The 23,769-nt window shown below is 39.0% G+C and overlaps 1 protein-coding gene across 4 annotated transcripts in view; it reads left to right on the forward strand.

Annotated features, from left to right (window-relative positions):
* Nucleotides 1-1,440: 1,440 nt before the first annotated feature.
* LOC144076299 (forkhead box protein J3-like) overlaps nt 1,441-23,769 on the forward strand; it is a 43,883-nt gene continuing 21,554 nt past the window's right edge. For 3 of the 4 annotated variants that reach the window (XM_077604027.1, XM_077604042.1, XM_077604050.1), the window contains exons 1-3: nt 5,140-5,440; nt 10,649-11,138; nt 22,833-22,907. In XM_077604027.1, the coding sequence (XP_077460153.1) occupies nt 10,761-11,138; nt 22,833-22,907 (453 nt within the window). In that variant the 5' untranslated portion in view covers nt 5,140-5,440; nt 10,649-10,760. Of the gene's footprint in view, nt 1,785-5,139; nt 5,441-10,648; nt 11,139-22,832; nt 22,908-23,769 lie in introns of those variants that run through there. The other variant, XM_077604034.1, reaches the window with a different exon arrangement.

The raw sequence follows: 23,769 nt of genomic DNA on the forward strand, positions 1-23,769 counted from the left end.
CGTTTCTAATGGGGGAAGAAAAATCAAACGTCACATTTCAAGGAACCTCTTTTGTGAGCGTCACTAGGAGCATTCTCGTTTCAGACAACAGCGACGTCTGGTGGTCAAATCTTTTCAATTGCTCAGTAAATCATCGGCAACGCCTGGTTTGTGTTTTACCTTTAAATGACAGTAGTACTTAAAATCCATATATTTAATATATATTTACAGGAATCCGATAATTGACCCATTACTATTATCTAGAACAGTGGGCAGATAAGATTTTTACAGAACAGTACTGTAAAATTCCTTTGATATTGTAGTTGGTAATTCTTAAAAAGTTATCCTGTTGAATCTGTGAATGGGTTTGATTACGTTTTCATTTGACACTTTACTGAAGGAGGAAACAGAATGCACATTCATTAAGAAGCTTTTTTGGCAACCATCTAGGCAAGCCAAATCTTGACTCACTAGTCACTACGCACACAAACCTACCCAAACACTTTTGCTCAAGGACCCCTGGCTTGAGTTGACGTCAAAGCTTCTACCCATTGTGCTTTAATTGTTTTTAATTCATCAAAACACGCGTAATAATACTATTACTTATATATTTAAGATTATTATTTATATATTTAAGATGCAGCGTGCCATGACATTCCTGAGGATAAGCAGATTGGAAGACGAATTAAGTTGGCAACTGTGAATTTGAATTTTACACCTTTGCCCTGCAATGATAAAATAGCGATGGTTTAGTATTCTAGATTTAGCCTTTGCAACTGCATATATAATCCAGGAGAGGGCAATACACAGTCGTATTTAAAGCCATTGTTAAACTTCTGATTGACAACAAAAACGTACTCTGCTAGTTTCTAATCTAACTACTAACTATATAAACAAAACACTAAATGGGAGAATCAGAAACCCTGAATAATGCACTGAAATAAAATATTTGAATTACTTTGCATTTAGTATATATATATACTATATATATATACTATATATATATAGTATATATATATATAGTATATATATACTAAATGCAAAGTAATTCAAATATTTTATTTCAGTGCATTATTCAGCATTATATATATATATATATATATATATATATATATATATATATATATATATATATATATATATATATATATATATATATATATATATATATATATATATATATATATATATATATATATATATATATATATATATATATACACACACATACATCCATACACACACAAAATGCCTTGGTCGTCTAGCACCGTCAATTGCAGGCATTGAATTCACGAGAAAGTGAACCAAAAATAAATAACAACTAACCGAGGAAGAGGCCCATGGGAGACAAATCGCATCTTTCTGTTATGATTATGATTTCTTCACCAGAGATGTGTGACTCACCAGATGAATGCTAAGGACTAGTTACTTTGACGTGCTGTTATCTTTCCTATGGAGGTGTATAAATCCAAGAAAGCCGTGCTTCGGCTGGCGGCAAGTAGTTCCGGTAAATTCGAGGCGGAGTGAAGTCAGGAGAGCCGGTCTCCTCGGGTCGTACCAGCTGAGGAGACTCGAGTGAGTCGCGGATAGCGGGCCGAGCAGACCGGCATGACAGCCGAATGACGGAAACACCAGCGGCCACTGACACGCCTGCTGATCAGCGAGCATGCAGCCCCGGTGGTGACAGCGAGCAGGAGCCAACCGGGAGCTTTTGTCTCCGCGTCGAGGCACGTTGAGCAACACAGCTTCCAAACCGGCGTGCAAAAAAAAATACTATATCACCCGCTTTTTCTACATTCATCACGGTGAGTAGGCTGGGTTGTCATTTTGAGATGTCAGGTGACAGAGAAGTCATTTTAGGAGTTCACTGTCACCAATGTGCCCGGATTGATGATCATCCGTGTCACAATTGGCATGCATGTACTATATATTTAAGACATCAGGTCATTCTTTTCGGAAGAATCTAAACTTCTGTTGGCTTGCAGTAGTAACCTTGCGGCATTCCAATGATTGACGCCCTTGTCGGTCTGCTTATTAAAACAATCGTCCAGGTGACGAATTGAAGTGAACAGTAGACAGACAGTCTTACTACGACTGTCTTTTGCATGTGAGGACAGCCTGTATACGGGGATATCATGTGTGGTGATGGGAGACGACTGGTTCTTTACTTCATTTAGACGTGACCTTTGCAAATGTATCTAAAGCAAAGTTACAACTGAGTGGGGAAGCGGCCTGTCTGATATATTTAGTAGAATTCTCTAATGTGCTTATGAGTTAATTTGAATATAGAAGTTAGACAACATTTTCATCATACCACTATTGATGGAAATTATGTAAAACTTTAGTTTTCAAGGTAGGGCAGCAGGTGGTTTCTATTGATTTGTCAATTGTGAGTATGTTTCAAGCATCCCAGCATGAAAAAAAGTGGTCAATAATGCATCTACTGGGTCCAAAATGCTAGAGGTGTTTTTATATTTTGGCAAGTGTAGCACTCAGAATGCCTTGATAGTTACGTCAACTTTGTTGAGGAACATGACTTATACAGATTTTGAGCTTGGGAAGCAACCATGCTACAATAAATTTAATAGTAATTACTTTTACTTAAGACAATGACTGCAGCGACCTATATATTAATCCAAACAAAACACGTGTCATAATGATCCCTGTGTACTCGTGGGAACTGACCACTGGATACGGTGGTGACTTGTGTTACAGCATCACCCCAGTCCTCTTGCAATACTAGTTATAGGTTAGGACATTGTCACAATTACTTAATACTCAATCCCAGGTGGGTTCTCAGTGTAGAGTTTGCATGTTCTCCCCGGTTTCCACCCACATCCAAAAAACATATAGGGTAGGCTGGTTGAACAATCTAGGTTGCCCCTGTGTGACTGTGAATGGTTGTCTGTCTCCTTGTGCCCTGCGATTGGTTGGCTATCAATTCAGAATGTCCCCCCGCCATGTGCCCGAAGTCAGCTGGGATAAGCCCCAGCACTCCCTGTGCCCTTGTGAGGATATGAGGTTCAGAAAATGAATGAATGGATGAATAAACCAGTAGTGGGCCAACTTGTAGGTCGTACTACGACCATCGCATTGACTGTGACCTAGTGATGACCTGATTAAGGGTAAATGTGCAATAGGGTACAATGAACTACATTACATAGTAGTACTTGTGTCCTCCAAAATACCAATAAGTAATCAGCATGTGTCCTCATTGCTGAATGTGATAATGACCTTTGAATACTAGTTGATCTAATGAGGTTGATTGTAGTCCAACTGACTGGGTGATTTCGTCATAGTGTGATAATGACTAGTGTAGTTCATTATCATTCATTTGATTGGCTAGCAACTAGTTCAAGGGGCACCCAACTCCTTACTCGTAGTCAGCTGGGATAGGATTCAGCAAGCCTGCGACTTCAGTGAGGATAAGCAGTAAAATATTGGATAGATACACTCATGCAATAGTGTGGCAATATTTTTGGGGTGTTACTAAAATAGCTTGACAATTGAAGATGCCATATATTTAATCTAAAGTTGTCATTATTGATGAAACCAAACTCATTAGAAGCCCAGATCAAAATATTGCAGTTCACATGTTCCCTTTACTTTTGAGCTGCCAGATAAGTGCTTCTCAGTAGAGAATTAAGCTGCATTGCATTTCAATTAGAGAGTAGAAAATTCAATTTCTGGAGAAATTGCATGGGGGCTTTGCTGTGCTGTTCAGTGCACTTGTATTGGTGTATACATAAATTGTAGAATAGGTACAAGCAAGTACACGTTGTTGTACAAGTAGATACACACATTTTAAAGTACAAGTACACGTTTGTAATACAAGTACATACAGTAGAAGTCTACGTACTTCTATTAAAAGTACTTGTACATGTAGTGCAAGTAAAATGTACTTGTAGACTCAAGTATTTGTTTTTGCGTGTACTTGAACCACAAGTACATATACTTGCGTGTACCTGTCCTACAAGTAAGCTTAGTTGAATACAGTCCTTGTCTTATTTCTGCAACCGTAGTTTACACAGGCTGAAGACTCATCTCATCTCATTTCATTTTCTGAACCGCTTTATCCTCATTAGGGTCGCGGTAGGTGCTGGAGCCAATTCCAGCTGTCTCCGGGTCAGAGGCGGGGGACACACTGAATCGGTGGCCAGCCGATCACAGGGCACAAGGAGACGGACAACCATGCACACTCACACCCATACCTAGGGACAATTTACAGTGTCCAATAAGCCTACCATGCATGTCTTTGGAATGTGGGAGGAAACTGCAGTACCCGGAGAAAACCTTCGCAGGCCCGGGGAGAACATGCAAACTCCACATAGGTGGATCGACCTAGATTTGAACCCAGGACCCCAGAGCTGTGAGGCCGACGCGCTAACCACTCACTCCACCGGGCCGCCACAGGCTAAAGACTCATGTTTCAAAATTGTTTTAGTACATTTTGGTCTGAAAACAAGACTGCATGATGTTATGCATTTTTTTTTTACCGTTCTCTGTTCATTGGCTAACACAATTTAAGAGGATAAGATCAAATTAGTCAAAGGGAAATAAAACTTCAATCTCTGCTACGATTTAATTTATTTTTTAAATTCCCTGAAACAGCTGGCAGTATGGAAATCGTGTTTTGAAAACATCTGCAATTGAATAAATGAACAGGAATTTTTATATATTTGGAGGGGGGGGGGGGGTCTCAATAACCCCTTTTATTGTTTTTTTTCTTACCATTAGTCACAGTGCTCAATCCTCGCCAATAACCTAGAGCTACAGTGTTGCACAAAAATGACAAAATGTGGTCAAGAATGCATCGACTGGGTCCAAAATCACTGTAAGCACGCATTGACATGCAGCATAAAATAGTATTGCACTTAATTGTCTTGCAGTATTGAGATGAAGCTAATTTGTCACACGTTTGTGTCTGGCAGAAAGAAAACCAAGAAGAAAAAACGTGTTTGTACATATTTTCCTATTTTTGTGTGGCTGTTTAAGAGCGCACCACACTCCTGGTTTGGGTGCGTCTCTAATTCCTATCAAGATGAGAGCTGTCTGAACAGATCTCCCTCATCATTATTTGCTCAGAGATTTACTTGCGCTCGTAAATGGTGTTGATTGAGGGTAATTTGGCTTTTTAATTGCCGAACAGCTGCCGCACTCTCTGCTGATTGCCATTGTAGACTTTCTCAGTAGATCATTCTTCGACCTCCTAAATGCCTCATTAAAACATTATGCAGAATCGCATGAAACGTGAAGAGAAGGAACCCTTATAGTGTTTTACTGATTTGTGTTTTATCAACGGAAAGGTCGTTGTAATTATCATCAATGTCAGTAAATGCACCGTGGTAATGACTTTTCGAAAGTTGAATTAAGGGCTATTTGCGGATACACTACATACAGCTCGTATTCTTTTATGGAGATCAACTCGGGAAGAAGTTCTCAATCTGTCACGCCTGTCAAGGTACTTTTTTTGTCTCTTCACTTATTCAATGTGACTTACCAGTTCATCTTGGGTGACTTTTCTTTTAAGGAAATGCAGACATACGTGAGTTCAGAGAAGACACTATGTGTAAATGTGTTTTGTAGAGTGACTATTTCGAGGCAAACCTATTTGATCTATTTATTTCAAACTCTCATCTTTGTTTTCGATTGCACTTTGGTAGATGTTTACTTGCGTATGCATGCGATTTTTAAAATGCTTTCTTTAGATGTGGAATAATGTAGTCTTTTTTTTTTTTAAATACAGTAGTACGGCCCATGTTTTTGCGTTTCTCTCTGGTATAATGAAGCTTTTGCTTGGTATGTATCATCTTCTATTTAAAAGCCCAAAATAGATTTGTTTGATGTGGGTAGCTAGCTGCCTTAACCACAGCACTGACCTATATATATCGTACCACATATATACTGTCCGCTGCATGTCCTCATCATATTGCTACCATATTCCTGAATGTGTGTATCACATATTCATAATCTGTCAAGTGGATCACTTGAATATCCTTTTAGCATACGCCGACAATCTCAAAAGAATTGACTTTTGTAGTTTTTAATATTATCCTAGAAAAAAACACAACAGTGAGACCAGCTGTGGTGGAAAAGTACATTGTACAAATAGGTTTGCAGCTTCATAACAAATGTAAATGTTATTTAAATTTTTAGTTTTAAACACAGATGCTCAATAGGTTGTTGCTGAGTGACCGCAAACATAGTATCCGGCGTCCTTTTGACTTTTACTAGATGTCATTGGCATTGGTAGATGAAGAAAAAATACTTTAAAAAAAGTATTAAGTATTAAAAGTACTCACTCACTCGTCCGCTGGGTTGCATGATTACTTTTAAAGGGCCCATTTAGAATGAACTCAGCAGCAAAACAAGGCAAATAGTGCAAAGATTTTATCATTAGTCTGATTTAAAGCCTTTAGAGAGTATCTTAAAGACACTCGGAGCCGTCACACTGCAGAATATGTTTTATTAAGTTGAGATTGTTTGAGATTTTGCATGTAAAACAACATAATTAGAAACAACCCCAAGAATGTTGCTATACTTCAGAAATGTTAATGTCTCTCCATTATAAAGCGCAACAAAAGCCTTGGAGCCAGGGGCCTCTAGGTTTTGAATGCTTGTTTTCATTATTTATGCTATTCACAAGCCAAACTTTTTAGGTTGTTGCTGATGAGCGCTTTAATCTATTTTTGCTGTAAATTAATGAATTTTTAAAGAGGACTAGTCCTTGTTGAATTGGGCTGGATGTGGGGATGTAGTTAGAGCCATGGTGATGCAGTGCAATAGCCCCCTTTACTGCGTTGCACCATTTCACAAACATCTCTCTCTTGGGACTTTCTGTTGGGGGAATTAACTGAAATGCTGCATTCCTATGTTTTATTTATAACAAAATATGCCTTTTTAACTTGTTCATTTTTGTCAATATCTTGAATCACAATAGAGCCCCCAACCCAAAGTTTTCTGGGATACATTTTCTGGGTTGATAGCTCTTTTATGCCATGGCAGATGTTTTTCTGTGTTATGCTCTTGGTGAGCTTTTAGTAAGTTAGTCAATATGTTATTCCAGTGCAAGAGAGCTTTGCTTTCCTGCTCCTTCACTTGCCTCCAACAACAACAGTCTTGCAAAAATGACCAAGATTGTTTGATACCCACTACTTGTGTGACTTATCTAGTAAGACATATAATTAGGTGTTACAGTAACAACTCATTTAATTATGGTGGAGGTTGATTTATCACTCCAAATCCTTCATAAGTGTGAATGGTTGTTAGTTTTGTTGCAACCTGCAACTGGCTGCCAATTCAAATAAAGACCTGTAATTCAATCCAACCACTTCAGGGTGTACCAATCCTCTTAAACAATAGTTAGCTCGGATAGACTTCAGCACCCATGTAAACCTTAAGAGGTTATCAATCCTATTTTAGTATTTTAGTGCAATGTATTGAGTCACTGGTGACTACATTTACATGGACAAAAATATTTAATTTGATCAGCGTTCAGATTAACATTATGATTGGATACTTGTTTTTCATGGACACTCAACCACCACAGAAAGAAATCCATAAATAGTAGTAGGAGAAGAATAAGCCTTAGCGATGTCTTTGTCAACAAAACACCACTCCTTCCATTCCTACTTATTTCATGTATTTTTCCCAATTTCTACTGTCAGGTCTTTCAACAATTGTAAAATCTTTTAAAATCTCGGATACAGAGCAGTTCAGTTTTGAGCCTGTCCTGTTTCCACTCGTTCCACTTCTAGGTTCTGGGATTAACAGAAAGACACACGCTGACGTCACACCAGTGCGGTATAGACTGTTTGTTCCGAAATTCTCGAGTAAGGGTTTTCACGAGTGCCGATTCGATTACAAATTGATTTAAGCCACCCCTCTTGCTTGGGATAGAATCTTGCTCGGGCTGGAATTTTCCGAATGGGATGTACATGAACATTTTGATTCAGATCTGTCTTTTAATCCAAATAAATGTCTATTTAAATACATGCATTGACTGAGGCCATATTCCTCAATCAAATTCAAAAGCAGACATGCTGTGTGCTATTGAGCACTTTCATTTGAGTTGCAATTGGCTTACCTCGGCTGACAGTTTGCAGTCTTTTGAAAAAGCTATTGAAAGCATGTACCAAATTTTTAAATGTGGGTAAATGTTCTGCTCCCTTCTCTTCTTTCTTTTCTTGTTGGAGTTTTGATGTGGTCTATAACTGAAACATTACATCAATGGTCTTCTTTGAACGAAACGGCTGATAATTACTCCACCCAGCTTCACTTTACGAGATGAGTGAGCCACCATAAGGGCAGCTTGATTTGCTTTCATACACAAGCAGGGAACCTTTTCAGGCTTATGTGTTTTTGCACTGGAGCAGAAAGTAATTAAGATGTTCAATACTGTTTTTTTGGACCGCTCCTTTTTAAACACTAGCCCGTCTCCTCCCAAAGTGCTCCCTACCCAGAAATCCCTTTTGCAAGACACACTGCGGGTGGGTATTTTGTCATTTCTTCATTTTCCTCTGAAAATATTTTGATGCATACTTCCTTTATCCCTCACCCCACTCCCCCTCTCGCCCCCTGTCACTCTATTCAAAGTTCTCTATATTAAAATGCAGAACTGTAAAACCTCTCAGTCTAAAAGCCTAAGAGCAGCGGGAGACTGTTAGCTGTTAGTGATGCATGCGGCTCAGTGAGTACATCACAACTACAAAGTCTAATGGGGGAATACATTCAATCGCTCACCCACCCTAAACTCTTTTTAAAGAGACAATTTTTAGAGTCGGGAAAGCTTCAGCTACTGTATAGTTGGAAATGCAGTTAAATAGGTAATTATAAAATTGTTACTTTTTTCCTGAGAAGGGGAATCTCCGCTCATTTATGCTTGTAACTATTCCTAATAAAATTTGCGGCTATTGACACATGGGTGGCAAGATCGTACACCAAACTGATTTAAAATTGTGAAATTTTCCGGTGCTCTCTTTTTACACACACACACAAAAACCTAGCAAAAATATCTATTTCAGCAAAGTAGGCCATGTCTGTACTTATAGTGCTTTGGCAAATGAATCATATTTTTATTTTTAGACGTTTGCCTTTAAAAAGTCCTGAGCAACCATTATTAATTTTCTTTTTTTAACCTTTCAATTTGGGAGGTTATTTTAACACTCTAAATTAATGATACCTTATCTTTCTAACCTACCCCATATTCCTATTTGTGTTTAGTAAGAATTTAACGCAATTATTATTTTATTTTTTTAAATCTTCCAAATACAGTGGCGTCACCCAATGGTACAGTGGTTCATTTGCCTGACTTTTGTACAGGCAGCGTGGGTTCTGTTCCCATTCGGTGGTTGTGTAATTGTGAGTGAAAATGGTTATCTGTCTATAGGTGCCCTACTACTGACTGATGACCAGTCTAGGGTGTAGTCTGCCTTTTGCCCTAAATCAGCTGGGATATGCTCCAGAACCCTGCAACTTTGACAAGGATAGGCGGTGTTGATAAATGAATGAAAAAAGTAGAGCGGCATAAGCATTTATTCAAATGATCTTGTGTTTTGAAGAGAGGGGTCAGAAGTCGTACTTAAATGACTACAAATCAATGTAGTGTATGAAGAGGCCAAAATTATGTTTTTTGCCTCGGTTTTCATGTACCCAAAAATTGTCAACCGTTTGAAACTTTACACAAAGGAGAGAACAGTGCAGTTTGAGTGGAGGTGCACTGATATTCTTCCCCCTGAGCCTCGGGTTTTATGGGAGACACAGGATGAAACGGAGAGAAATCGAAAGAAACCACATTGAGGTCAGCTCAGTCTCTGTGAGACCAGTTGACATATTAGTTGACCGGATAATTCATTATGTCTGCCTCAATTAGTGGGGCCCCTCTCTCAACAAGACATGCCCGTCCTCCCCTTCTTTTGCTCTCAGCTATTACTCATCTACTCGACGACCCCTTAGCTACAGTGTGTAAACCCTCACCTTGCCGCCATGTAGCCAGTCTGTGTTCCCAAACCAACTTCCCAATAACAACAACTGCAAAACAGCATGTTTGCAGCTTGTGGCCGACTGATTTGCAGCTCGAGTCCCATTTTAATGAGGTAAAAAGAAATACTTGGATTATTTCTCTTTCCACACTTTAAGGATGAGCTGGAGGCTGTTGTTGTTCAGGTGGTCCCATCGGGTATTTATTGTGCTCCGTCCTTCCTTTCCATAGTTCTATGGCCTGATACCCCCCCCCCCCCCCCCCCCATTTCCAACCATGTTAACATTAGTTTTACTTGCAATTAACAAGATTTTTGGTGGAGAGAAGTATTTTCATTCTTCCTCCTCCTCGTATAATACCCCCCAAGGCAGAATGATTGAAAGAGAGAGTTTGTGTTTCTCTGCCTTGGCAAGCTTATCTTAAATTTTCAACCTTGAACATATACAGTGAATATGAATGGAAAATTTGATGGGCTTTTTGTTATGGGCAAAAACATGCAACATTTATTGTGTGGGACACAAATGAAGATTGATGAAGATTTGGTACCCTTTTATTAACCAAAATTGTAGATTCTATAGTGTCAATATGTTCATTTTTGCATTACATATCGGGCACAGTATACAACTACACTACTAATGTTTTGTTCTTGTCATATAAATCACAAACCTGTTCTCTATTCCTATCATGCAGATGTGATTCAAGGTTGCTTCATCTTACATTTTCACTGAGCCAACGAAGAGTGCATCCATAAAGCTTCGTCAGACAGCTGCATTATTCCTCTACCTTTTGACTCCCCAACACCATGATCTCTGAGCTGGAAAGTAGCCTGACGTCAATGGACTGGCTTCCACAGTTTGGGATGAGGGCTAACATCCAGAAGACTGACAGAGACATGGGGGGACTTCACCATGGTCACTACCATGGACATCACCACCACCACCATGGTCTCAATCATGGGCATCCTGGCCCAGGAAAAAAAATCACCATGCTGGATCCAGGAACAACATTGGATCAGGAGGAAAGTAATCAACACAGAGATGGTAAACCACCATACAGTTACGCAAGCCTCATCACCTTTGCAATCAATGGCTCACCTCGCAAACGCATGACCCTCAGTGAAATCTATCAATGGATCTGTGACAACTTTCCCTATTACAGAGAAGCAGGAAGCGGCTGGAAGGTAAGCAAGAAAACTTCCGTGAAGCTGGACAATTCCAAAATAAACTCTTAAATTGGTCTAATAACTGAGAAATTCAAATATGGTTACACAGATATAGTATTGGTGGACATTGGCTTCTCATGGTGCTGTTGTTTCTCTTTGACTGTGACTTTCTTGAATCCCAATTATACAAGAAAGTAGGCTAATTAGGTAGCTAATTAACATCAATTCGGCAATCTGCTTGTCACAAGACAGAAACAGTGCTTACAAAAAATATTAGGTCATTAAGGGTGACAAGAAGTTGAAAAGTTGCACTCTGTACTGTCACAGTTTCTTATCGGCATACACATTAGTGATAGGACCTCCACATTTGGAGCAATTAGCACTTGAGAAGTTGAACACAAAGAAACTGACACCAATTATCTTTTACCTCAATAAATTCCACATCATGGATCCACTTGATGCATTGCGATTGGACTATGAAAGTTAGTAGTAGCTTTAACTTTTAATCACTTGCTTAAGTGATTAAAGGATTACTTTTGTAATGTCTGCTTTTTTAACTAGTGATTTTTTTTGGCAGTGGCAGATTTGATCAAATGCAAATTACTAAACAGTTGCAGATTTGATCAAATGCAAATTACTGAACAGTTGCAGATTTGATCAAATGCAAATTACTAAACAGTTTGCTTCAGTGAAGAGTTTAAACACTTTTTTCGGTAGACCAATATTTTTACCATGGATATTACTTTCATTCATCATTAAACTTTGGACTATAATTTTGAGGATTTTTAAGTAGCCGACAAATGCCTTGCTGATACTGTACACATAGAATTAACATATGAAAGCCCTACAAAAATACCAGAGAGTTCCTTCTAAAATCAGTTCAAGTGGTTCTCAGACAGCTTGAGAAACAGTTTGTTATTGGTGGCACCATTGTCATTCATTTTATTTTCAGAACCGCTTATCCTCACAGCCAATATTTAAATTGAATATCCATGGAATAGCCTTTCTTCACAAGTTCATTTCTTGTAGTAATTATGTGGTTCAGAAATGAAGTACCATTATTTCCACACTATATACTGTAAGCCTCATTGACCAAATTTAAGAGGAAATTCCCTATATAAGCCACATCTGATCAAAAGTAGATTTATTAACCCAATTAATATTAGATGGAATGTTTTTTTTCTTCATTACTCCATCCTCTTCCACTTCCCGACCCATCTTCCTCTGAAATATTATACTATGAGTCTGTAATAGTTTATATGGATTCACCAATTGTTTCCAGTTTATAATCACACTTTTATAAACACTTTTTCCAATGTGAAGATGTATGCCAGAAGTGGCAACACGACCCAGGCTGACTTGGCACACCTTATTAGCTCCATCACAGGATTCAGACAATTTGTTTTCTACTCAACATTAGAGGATGGAGCTTATTGAGACCTTTCTGCTTTCTGTCAGTGCAGCTTACGACTTCTGCAATTGTGTCTGGTAGCCAGTGTTTTGGGATCCCATAATTACACCTCAATGATTTGCGTGTAAGACTGCATTCTAGTTGTGTCATTAGAGTCCCACACTTTTGGCGGATTTCCTTTTACACGGTCTTGCATATGCCTTTAAGATTCGAGCAGGGAATTTAATTCTAGGAATATAACCCATGGAGAGACTGATACTTTCTATTGAGGTCATTGGCATATAAATAATGCATACAATGTTTTTTTATGACAGCATGGCAATGATAAAATTTACTGCTTAAAGTAGATTTTAGAGACATGTAAAGATGACATGAAAGAGACTTTTTCCTTTTGAAAATATTTTTTCCGAATGAGGCTGTTTTTTTAAATTGAAAACCAATGTGGTGTGAAGATCCCAAAAGGAAGAAATAATATTATATATAGAAATTATAATACTGTGCATATAGCAAGTATATTCAGTGCTCCAGACTGAGATACAGTGGTACCTCGACATATGAGTGCCCCGACATACGAGCAATTTGAGATACAAGTACAATTTTGAACTAATATTTATCTTGAGATACGAGACAAATTTTGATATATGAGCAGACAGCGGACACGAGAGGCTGCTCATAAGAACATCATGGGCACTGTCCCTCTCCTCGCAACTTCCTCGTGAAATGTCTCTGTGGTCGCAACTCCCTCGTGTAATGTCTCTGCGAGCACTGGGCGGAGCGTTGCATTTTTTTTCAGTGTTTTTTTTCCCGTTAGTCAGTAAGAATGGCGTATATACTACTTCTCGTTGGCAAGTGGTCGTGCGTTATCCTATTGTGAGGACATTTGTGTGCATCATTTTGGGAATATTTTGAAGGGAATACAAAAGCAAACAACGCTCGATAGGTTCCTTTTAATTGCATGTGAAAGTCAGGAGGGGGTAAATAGAGCCAACCCGGCCGGGAGAAGAAAGGTATCAAAATTTAAAACAAAATTAGAATTAAGTTTTGTGTAAGGTTAGATTAAATTTATTTTTGAGTCTGTCTGCATCGTAATCCAAGTTCATTTAAATTTGTTTGTTATGTTACGAGCGCGTTGCCGTGCAGTCAGGGTGGAGGCAGGGCAAATGGAGCCAACCCGGCTGGGAGAAGAAAGGTATCAAAATTTAAAACAAAATTAGAATTAAGTTTAGTGTAAGGTTAGATTAAATTTATTTTTGAGTGTCTGCATCGTAATCCAAGTTCATTTAAATTTGTTTATGTTATGTTACGAGCGTGTTCCCGTGCAAAAAGTCCACCCTCTCTCCCCCCCTCTCTCTGTCCGTCTCTCTCCCCCCTGCGAAATCCGTATAATTTTAGTACTATTAAACACATTTTAGTAATATTAAACCACTAGTTATTTGTTACTTTGTTAATAGATGGCGAATTAGAACAAATAAAAATGTTTTTCCAATCCAATATCCTGTTTTGGGTGTTTTTTCAGAGGGTTGGAACGAATTAAATTGTTTTTAGTTCATTTCTATGGGAAACGTTTGTTTGAGTTACGAGAATATCGACATACGAGCTCAGTCCCGGAACGCATTAAGCTTGTATCTCGATGTACCACTGTACAGTATTTAAATAAGATCACACTAACCTCTGACCTAAAATTTGGGGGTTTTATGTAAAAGATTCATTGGTCCAGAAAATAAATGTTCGCATTTCAACTTATCGAATCATTTGATCCGAAACAGAGGTATTATTCAACAAGTATGTTAGAAAACATACGAAAGATTTTGTTGCTATGGAGTGCTGCGCTAGCGTAACACCAATGCACGGCTATAAAAAAGTACATTTTAGAGCATAAAGTATAGAATAAAATAGTCATTTTGCAAGGGAACAGTGCCAGAACATGAAAGTGGTTAGTGTAGGGCAGGGGTGTCAGACTCGGGTTGGTTCGCGGGCCGCTTTAACGTTAACTTGATTTCACGTGGGCCGGACCATTTTAGATATATTTAGATTTTTTTTAATAAATTGATTAAAAGAACTGGATTAAAAGCCCTGAATATTCATTTTTTTATAAATCTAAAACAATGTTTATTTTAGCTTTTTTAAATATATTTTTAGATTTTACAAAATGATTTTTGAACTAAAAACACAGAAAAAAATGATTTAAAAATTACAATTATTGATTTAAAAGGGGGAAAATCAGGAAATGTAATATACATCTATACTCTTCATTTTAATTTGATCCTAAAACAGAAAATCACTCATGATTTACTTTCCCGGGCCACATAAAATGATGCGGCGGGCCAGATTTGGCCCCTGGGCCGCCACTTTGACACGTGGTATAGGGTAAAATGATGCAAAGGACAGGGTGAAGTGTAAAAAGTTAAATCTTTGTGGCCAACCTTCACATGACATGTGAAAGTGTAGTAGTAGTGGTTAGTAGTACTAATATGGAATACTGATAATAGAGAGCAAATAATCATGAAAATTGAATTATCTTATTAGGATCTGTTTCCAGAGCAGAAAGTAAACACCTTTGTTTTCTGCCTAAAAACCACAAACCTCGCCGTATTTGCCACATTTACCAATTTGCCATCATTGCTAACTCGTATATCTTTGATATTTGAGTGATCGATCATGAGTAATTTTTAAATGGGATTGATTCAGTCTCTTTTAGAAATGAAGGGCTTTGTATGAATGTAAGGATCTAAGGCTGTTTCATACCAGCTATGACCATCATCTGGATCGTTACATAAGTTTGATTCATTCCAGTTCAGGTGATTGCTGTCAACTGTGTGCACAGACATGCTGGCATTTTGACCAGACATTGTGGGCTTGCAAGTGCGTGCATGTCGAAAGACATGTACAGACGTACATGTATACAGACGCTCCCCTACTTACGAACGCAATTGGTTCCGAGCGATTGTTCATAAGTTGAATTTGTTTGTAAGTTGATTCAGTGCTATATTTTGTATTATAATTTATGTTTAAGGCCGATATAAGTATATTGAAGGTTTATATAAGTGCATTTGTATGTTTAAGGCTTGTATAAGTAACACGCATTGGTTTGTACTGAAAAAAAAAACATTTAATAAAATGGAGAGAATATGTACAGTACTGTAGAGAGAGAGAGAGATTCACTTATTAGAAACTGGCCAAAAGAAGCGACCTAATGACGATTGCACAGTTTTCTTCTTTTTTTCATCATAAATGATGCGGTAGCACTGTATGGCATCATTCAATTGATTTGCAAACTTTGTGCAACGTTCAATATTTGGGTCCTGCTGCTCGATCTTTCTGTTTATAAATGGTACTGACGGTCGAACGATTCAATGCCCGTGAAATGCTCACCACTCTCACGCGCATCAAGCTTCGTTATTATTGCCACTCGTTTCAAATGAAATGGCTTGCCTCTTCCTTGCAACTCCCTCAATAGAGGCCTTTAGCTTTTTACCAAGCATATTCAATATTGGATGCATGAGATATTTAATGATACAAATGAAAAAGGTTCTTTGCACACTGGAGATACAGTCACGCACTTCCGCATTGCAACGAAGAAGAAGGTAGATGCTGGGTGAGCTGAGCTTTCACAGCGCCAGGCGTCGGTATTAGCGGCGGAAAGAAGTACTACTCCGAAAAAGGCGCGAAATACAAAATTGGACTTGCGAACATTTTTGGACTTAAACGCAATTTGCAGACATGTTCGTATGTACCGTTGTTCGTAAGTTGAATGTTCGTAAGTAGGGGAGCGTCTGTATATGCCAAATCAAGACACACTCATATTTCCTCCCCCCATACCACCATACGCTTCATATGATGTTCAATCACTGCGTCATCATCTTCCACACGTGCATTATTGTGCACCCACCCAGGTAAGCAGTGTATATGTGTGCAGTCTGCAGATTACACATGGGGAGCTCAGCAGGAGAGAGGAAAGTGGGAGGGGAGGAGAGAAGACTGTCAGTGAGTAGAGGAGACTTTTACTACCCAACACACGCACTCCGTCTGCTCTGTATGATAATGCAAGGGTGCAGGAACAGCAGAGTTTAAACCAGGACAACACACTTATACCACATTCAAATTCAAATTCATTCATTCATGCCTACTTGTATTATTATGATAATGTAAGAGATTTGATTTACAGGTGGCAATTTAATGGGAGATGTTGTTCACATTACAATGTTCACACTAGTGTGTGCCCTTTTTGCCCGTCCCTTTTTAGGTGAAAACACAGACATCTAAACAAGCAAAATGAAGATCGGTCCAAAGAACAAAAACATAAACCAATCATGTTCAACTCCTAATCAAAAAGTCATGAATTATTGTAGGTATTAAACAGGTGAAACCACTGACTTAGCAACTTTGATTGCTATCAGCTGTTTTCTGATTTTCCGGTGCCCATCCCAGCCAGCAAAACCTGTGACTTTGTGAATCCCATGTGTGGTTTTTGCTGTTGTTCTACACTACCATAGTTTATTATGTATAGTATCAATCAGGAAACACCAGTACATACATAGACAGATGGCACTCTTCAGCTACAACACCAAAAATTTGATAATTTGCCTACCCCCCCTTCTCTTTAGCCATAAAATAGCTTGCATGCAACCAGGCCTAATTGCCAGTGAATTAACATGAGCTAATGTGCTGTAGTAAAGGGCAGCCACAATGGCCTTTGGCCTTTGGCAGCGCACTTAGCATACGTCACTGCATCATCACCTGATATGATTCAGCAGCAAGGCATTAGTCTCCCTGCCATCCTCTCCGCCCTTCTCTGCAAGAGTTCTGCAACAGAGCATGGTGAAGGTTGGTGCACACTGTATACATATCATATTTATTCACATATAAGCCGAATTTGTCGGACAAAAATATGATGACTGAATCCAGGGTACGGCCTATATGCGCATATACGTATATTATATATTATTACTATACGTATTTCAGCAACACGCTTATTTATTTATATATTTATTCATGTATTTATTTATTAACTTACTTATTACATATCTAATTATGTCTAAAATGCCTTTCCTATTTCTGCATCCTCACCCTCTTGCTACTGTGACGACGGAATTTCCCGAATACGGGATGAATAAAGTTATCCGATCCAATCCAATAAAAAGACGACATGCACGAAACTGCAACGTGACAAAGACGAAACGCCATAATGCAAGACAATGCGGCCGATACGGCCATTTATTTCAAAGTAGAGAAAAGATAAACAGATAAAAATATTAGCGAATTAGCTTACCGTTACGGTGCTCGTTGATGGCGCTGGGACACCTCATCTACACAGATACTCCGGACAGAGAGTGAGACGAAGACATACAGATGATTCATCAGCTCCCTTTATATGAATTCCAAGGAATTGATAGTGCACTGCACTCTTGTCCGTGAAAGCATTACAGTCAACTTTTAGACAAGCATTGAAAACTCCGCTGAAAACTTTCGCGGTACTCCATGCAAAATTTATAACATTGTGAAATTGTAATTTCTGTCAATAAAAAGCATCAGGTTCTCATCAACATAGACTTCTTTTTTTCAAATTGAATAATTTGATATTTTGCATTTACAAAGACAGGCAGATTAACTTCCTTATGATATTGACCCTAATATAATGTGTTCAGATGCGTTCAATGTGTGTGAATAGGTTCACCAAGGTAGGTATTTCCAGGTACACCTTTAAGATAAGGGAGACACCGTTTGATTCATACAGTATCTCAGAAATACCACGTGCGATAATTTTCCTAAAGATTTTCCCTTCAAAGTAACACATTTGTACTCCTTATTAAACCATGAATATGGAGGTGGCTTATATCAGAGAAATTGTAAAATTGTAACAATTTTAAGGCAATTTTTAGGGTGCGGCTTATACGTGGGGCGGCTAATATGCGAGTAAATTCGGTACTCGTTTAATGGAGGAAGGCTGCTGGAATTCATTGTGGCACTTCACCTGCATAATGAATTTCAGGTCACTTGAGTGCAACTAAAATATCATTGTCTTGCAGTTATTCTGCAATTGAAGTTGAACAGTGTCCAGAGAACACAGTTCAATAGATCATTTATTCATTCAGTTGACGTTTGCTTAGCCTCACAAGGGTTGGGGAATATACTATGTAAAGTACATCAATGTGATAGCTGACTGTGATTCGTCAACATAAGCTTGTGTCCTAATAATGTCAGCCAAAATTTATAACGAAAAAGACAAAAAAAGCCAAGAAGTCACACACACACGGTATGAATTAAAAACTCTTGAAACAATGCTATCACCACAAACTGCATGTCATTTTGGGCATTTGCAGATACCGCTAATGGCGCACCCTCGTCTTGTCCATACTGCAGAATTTGGTCGCATTGTTTTCTATTCTATAACAGGAACGAGTACATGTCCTCAGTAAAGAAGCATTGAGTACATGCAAAAAATAATACAACCTTTAAGGCAAAAACATACTATAGTAGTTTTGATAGCTTGACCTTAGCAGGTCGCACAATTTGTGAGACTTTTTGGAGACACACTATTAAAGCCTATGCCTGAGTGTCGACAGGCACGTCCACTTGCCTTCCTTGGCATGCCCGGTTCTTGGCTACTGCAGCTGGCACTTGATGTTCGCTCAGCCGAGCTTCTCCACACACCCTCAAGTACTGGGAATTTCCCTCGCCTCTTCCTTGCCCCGTTTCACCTCCCTTCGCGGTTACATTCATTTAATTTCCACGGCTTCTTTTGGCTGCTTTTCAGATTAAATGTCCACTTTTGAAAGCCAAAGGAGGGCGGGAGAACACTCGCCGGAGAGACAGTTGAATGACTGGATTCATAAAAAATTAGCAGGGGATAAAGGTTTAAATGCCTCTACAGGGGATAAGGTGGCTCTTTCAGAGGAGCCTCATTAACACTTAGATTGAACCCTCCATTTTATTAGTGCTTTGTTTCTATAAGATTGGATTGGATAACTTTATTCATCCCGTATTTGGGAAATTTCATTGTGACAGTAGCAGAGAGTGATTAGACAGAACAACAAAGCAAAAACACAAAGTACAAAGCAAATCAAAGTAAATGGGATCATTAAGAATCACCAAATCAGATCATTAAGACAGAAAACCAGCAAAAACACAAAAAGAGCAAGACTCAAAAAGACGTAAAGTTGGACAAAACCTGGAACCACATGTGTAGTATGTTGATAAATAAACATTTTAGTAGGTCTAAATTTCATTTAATTCCAATTTATACACATCAGCAAACAGTCTTAAATATTGAGTTAAAACATAGGTAGCATTGTACTTACAATTTGCGCAAGAATAAACAGCAACTAGTGTCCTTTAGGGCAATGGTATTTCCATTTTTTTCTTTTTTTTGTGGTGCAGTGTAGAGTGAAGTAGTAATTGTAATTATCCATCCATGCAAACAGAAAACCACTGTCTACAGTATTGATGTTTTTGTTGTAAAATTGCACTGCATCATACGGCCAGAATACTACATCATATTCAGGAGGACTTGTGGTGTCGTTCGAACGGAGATGAAAATCTAAATCTGTAATGGCAGTTTTCTGCTGATTCGGTCATTTCATCTCAGTGTAAATAATAATAATTCATATTTAAAAATCTGCACATAGTATCACACTGCTCTATACACCTACATTCTCAGTCAAGTTGGCATTGTCTGCTGCCTATTTTTACCTAGTCTAGTCAAACTCAGAAAGAGATTATCTTGTGTAGTTCACAACCTCACTTTTGAATTGTCTGTGTACTTGATTCATTGCGTGTGAAAGCCCAAACCTGAAAGACATATTTTAAGGGGCTGCAGAGTAGAATCACACATCTCCGGTTCTCATTCTTCCCCTTTCCTCATTGCTGACAGAAGCTGTCACTTCTCCAGAGGGTTTTTGCTCGACACAACTATAAGCAGGAAGTTTGCCACTCTGACCTCTTGTTGCCCTACAACCCACATTGGTCCTGCTGTTATTTTGGAAAGACTTTGTTTGAATAAAGGCTCTGAGCATTTGTCTTTTCAAATCGGCTTAGCTGATGTGACACAAGCAGGATGGTTGCTACCCTGTGTACTTCCTTTCCAATATTTGGCAGCACAAGACACTGCTTAAAACTAAAAGGCTACATACACAGAGACATTTAAAATGAATTTGATGGCTTGCAAATGAGTCCAAAATATTAAGGATGAGAAGAAGGATATTTCTTGTCATAGCGCAGTGCACCACCAAATTTCGTTGCAGCTCTATATTTCTTTGTGCCAACTATGCTAGGGCTAGCGCTGACAGCCGTTAGCCCGAGAACATCTCAAGTTATGTCAAGCTTATAAGGCAAATTAAATTGGATTTTATTTCTTCTTTGCGGTGACCTGATTTTTAAAGTTAGGAGTTTTATTCATGTGTCAGACTGCCTCAGAGAATATGATTGGAAGTGTGCTGTCCGCCTCCCTGGAGTGACAGGACGCTGCATATGAATGAGGACGCAACTTGGCGTGTTGATGCTTGATTATTTGGCTAATTAAGCTATTTTTGATAAATCATATATTTCTGTATAGCATCTCTCCACGTAAATATCCCATATTAAGCCTGCAACGGGAAAAATGATTCTTCAGAGGAAAAAAAATAAAGGCACATAAAATATGAATGTGGATTAAATGATTTGCATTTAGCTGTTGCTAACCGCTTTTCCTCACAAGGGTTGTGGGGGGTTCTAGAGCCTGTCTCAGCTGACTTCAGGCTCCAGGCAGGGGACACCCTGAATTGGTGGCCAACCAATCGCAGGACACAAGGAGACGGACATCCGTTCAAGCTCACACTCACACATAGGGGCAATTTAATGTTCAACCAGCCTACATCCATGTTTTGGGATGTGAAAGGAAACCGGAGTATCCAAAAAACAACCATGCAAGCCAGGGGAGAACATGCAAAGTCCACACAGTGAGGACCCACCTGGGATGGTACCCTCGACCCTAGAACTGTATAAATAATATATATGATTACTTTGTCTAGTTGATACATGCACATACACACACATTATCCTATGTTTTCCCTCCTCCCTAAGCATGTCCTCAAAACCTTAGTTTTTGTCACACATCACATTATATCACATTGCATTTTGTCAAAAATTCAGCCATGCTTGTCAAACATGCCTTATGTAACCAACCTGGAGCCTGCACCCCTCAGCAAGTAAAAGCCACAAAGTACCCATTACTTGCTATGGCATACAGTCCACAGTCGTCATTTACTCATTGCCTGCTGACAAAGATGGATGGTAAAAAAAAAGATTTTGCGTGGGGTTGCATGTTGGTGAAATCCTAAACCCCAACCCTTTTTTAATTTATTTTATTTTTTTACTGTTACTCTCGCCTTGCATTGGACCAAACAGGCGGTGACCAGCCAGACAATGAAAGAAGTGTTGACTTTTGCATTTCCCTGTCCAACAAGTCAGATTTACTTGTTGTTTAGGATTGTTGGCCCAAGGCCAATGTCTTCGCTCTAATTTATGCTTGTACGGAGAAGTCCAACACTTGCAGTGGTCTTTGTCGAATATATATATTATGACACAGGTGGACCATTCTGTTCTCCTCTACTCGATACATTGGCTCAGAAGTGGGGAGAGGAAGTGGAGAAATTCCTCCCATTCCTCTGCTTTCTCCTGCTCCTCCCCAATGGTATTAATTAGCAACGGCCTACGAGTCGAGAAAGGGAGCCTGAACAGGTTCATGCCAGGTTAGCCTGGACTCATATGATCCTTCTTTTGCTGTATTTGATGCTACCAAAATCAATTCAATTAAATGGTACACTCATTGTGAAATCAATCATTAATTTGAACGTGAATGGTTGTTTGTTTCTATGAGTGAGGACCATTCCACGCTTTAGCTTGCCTCTCTTCTGTTCATGAACAAGATTACACTGTACAATCCTTACTTCCATAAACCTGGATGTTTTCTACCGTCTCACTAATGCCAAGGCCTCACACAAAAGACAGTGACGATTCAATGTTGAAGACATCCTTTGCAAAAATGTAATAATTTTTTTAGGTTTATAAAATTGACCAACCTTCAAAATTACGTGAAATTCCCATCTAAAAACCCGCTGTGAGGTTTAAGTTGGACATGAAAATATTGCATGGCTTTGAAAAGGTGACAGAATTCTAAGGAAAGGACAGCAAGGAAAGTGAATGAAGTTATTTTGAGAAAGTGCAAATGTAACATGGATTGTGTCAATAGTAAACACTCCCCCCTCTTTCTGTGAACTCACTTCTATTCACTCCATTATTTTCCTTCTCTCCCTCTCTCACTGCAGAATTCAATACGGCATAACCTGTCCTTGAACAAGTGTTTTCTGAAAGTGCCTCGCTCCAAAGATGACCCTGGCAAAGTAAGTCAGTCTCCCACTTGGTTGCTGTTACTTTTCACGTGTTTAGTCGCCCTCATGCCACATCAGGGGGTGTGCCATGCTGCTGGGATTTTGGGGCCATTGAAAAATGAATTAAGAAGGAAGAAGGCTTAAATAATTCAGAGTGAATTCGTGAGCTTGAGTGGAGGTCTACGAAGATACAAGGCAAGCAGGATCCCCTTGATTAGCTCGGCTAGGACCTGACCAGCACCTTAATTCATACCTCGGATCGAAGTGGTCGATAGCTCAACACGGTGGGAGCCAACTTGAATGTAACATGGACTGTTTGAAGCCATTGAGGGAGCCAAGAAGCTAAATCATGCATGTGCTTACGTTAATTGGCTGTGTACTGTTCAGTGATGTGGGACTGAGAGACAGAGGAGGAGTGAGATGGTGTGTGTGTGTGTGTGTGTGTGTGTGTGGGTGGGTGGGTGGTTGTGTTTGTTGGTGAGGGAGGGTTTATGCATGTGAGTGCATGTGTGTACGCGGCCGGAATGAGCCGCCCCAAATTTCTTGTCTGCTGCCTTGGACCTCTGTGGGAGTCAAGGAGAGAAAATGAAAGTAGGATACCGGGAGGAAATCAAGGAGCAAATTGATTTACTTCTCGTGCTCATTGTTTATTTGGGTTATATTGCTATGCTACTGGCGGAAAACCGATTGCAGTGTGGGAAGAACACCCTTTTCGTGCCTATGAACAACTGGAAACACAGCTGTCTTATATATTCAATAAGGGGATCATGTTTAACCATTTGCTTCAACTATTGTCTTGTCTGACATGCTGGATAGATTCCAGGTTTGCATGTAATGTAGAAAAAAAGTGTAGAAGTAGACAGGTTTATTACTA

The sequence above is a fragment of the Stigmatopora argus genome, chromosome 1 (assembly GCF_051989625.1).
Source record: "Stigmatopora argus isolate UIUO_Sarg chromosome 1, RoL_Sarg_1.0, whole genome shotgun sequence".
Taxonomy (NCBI): Eukaryota; Metazoa; Chordata; class Actinopteri; order Syngnathiformes; family Syngnathidae; genus Stigmatopora; species Stigmatopora argus.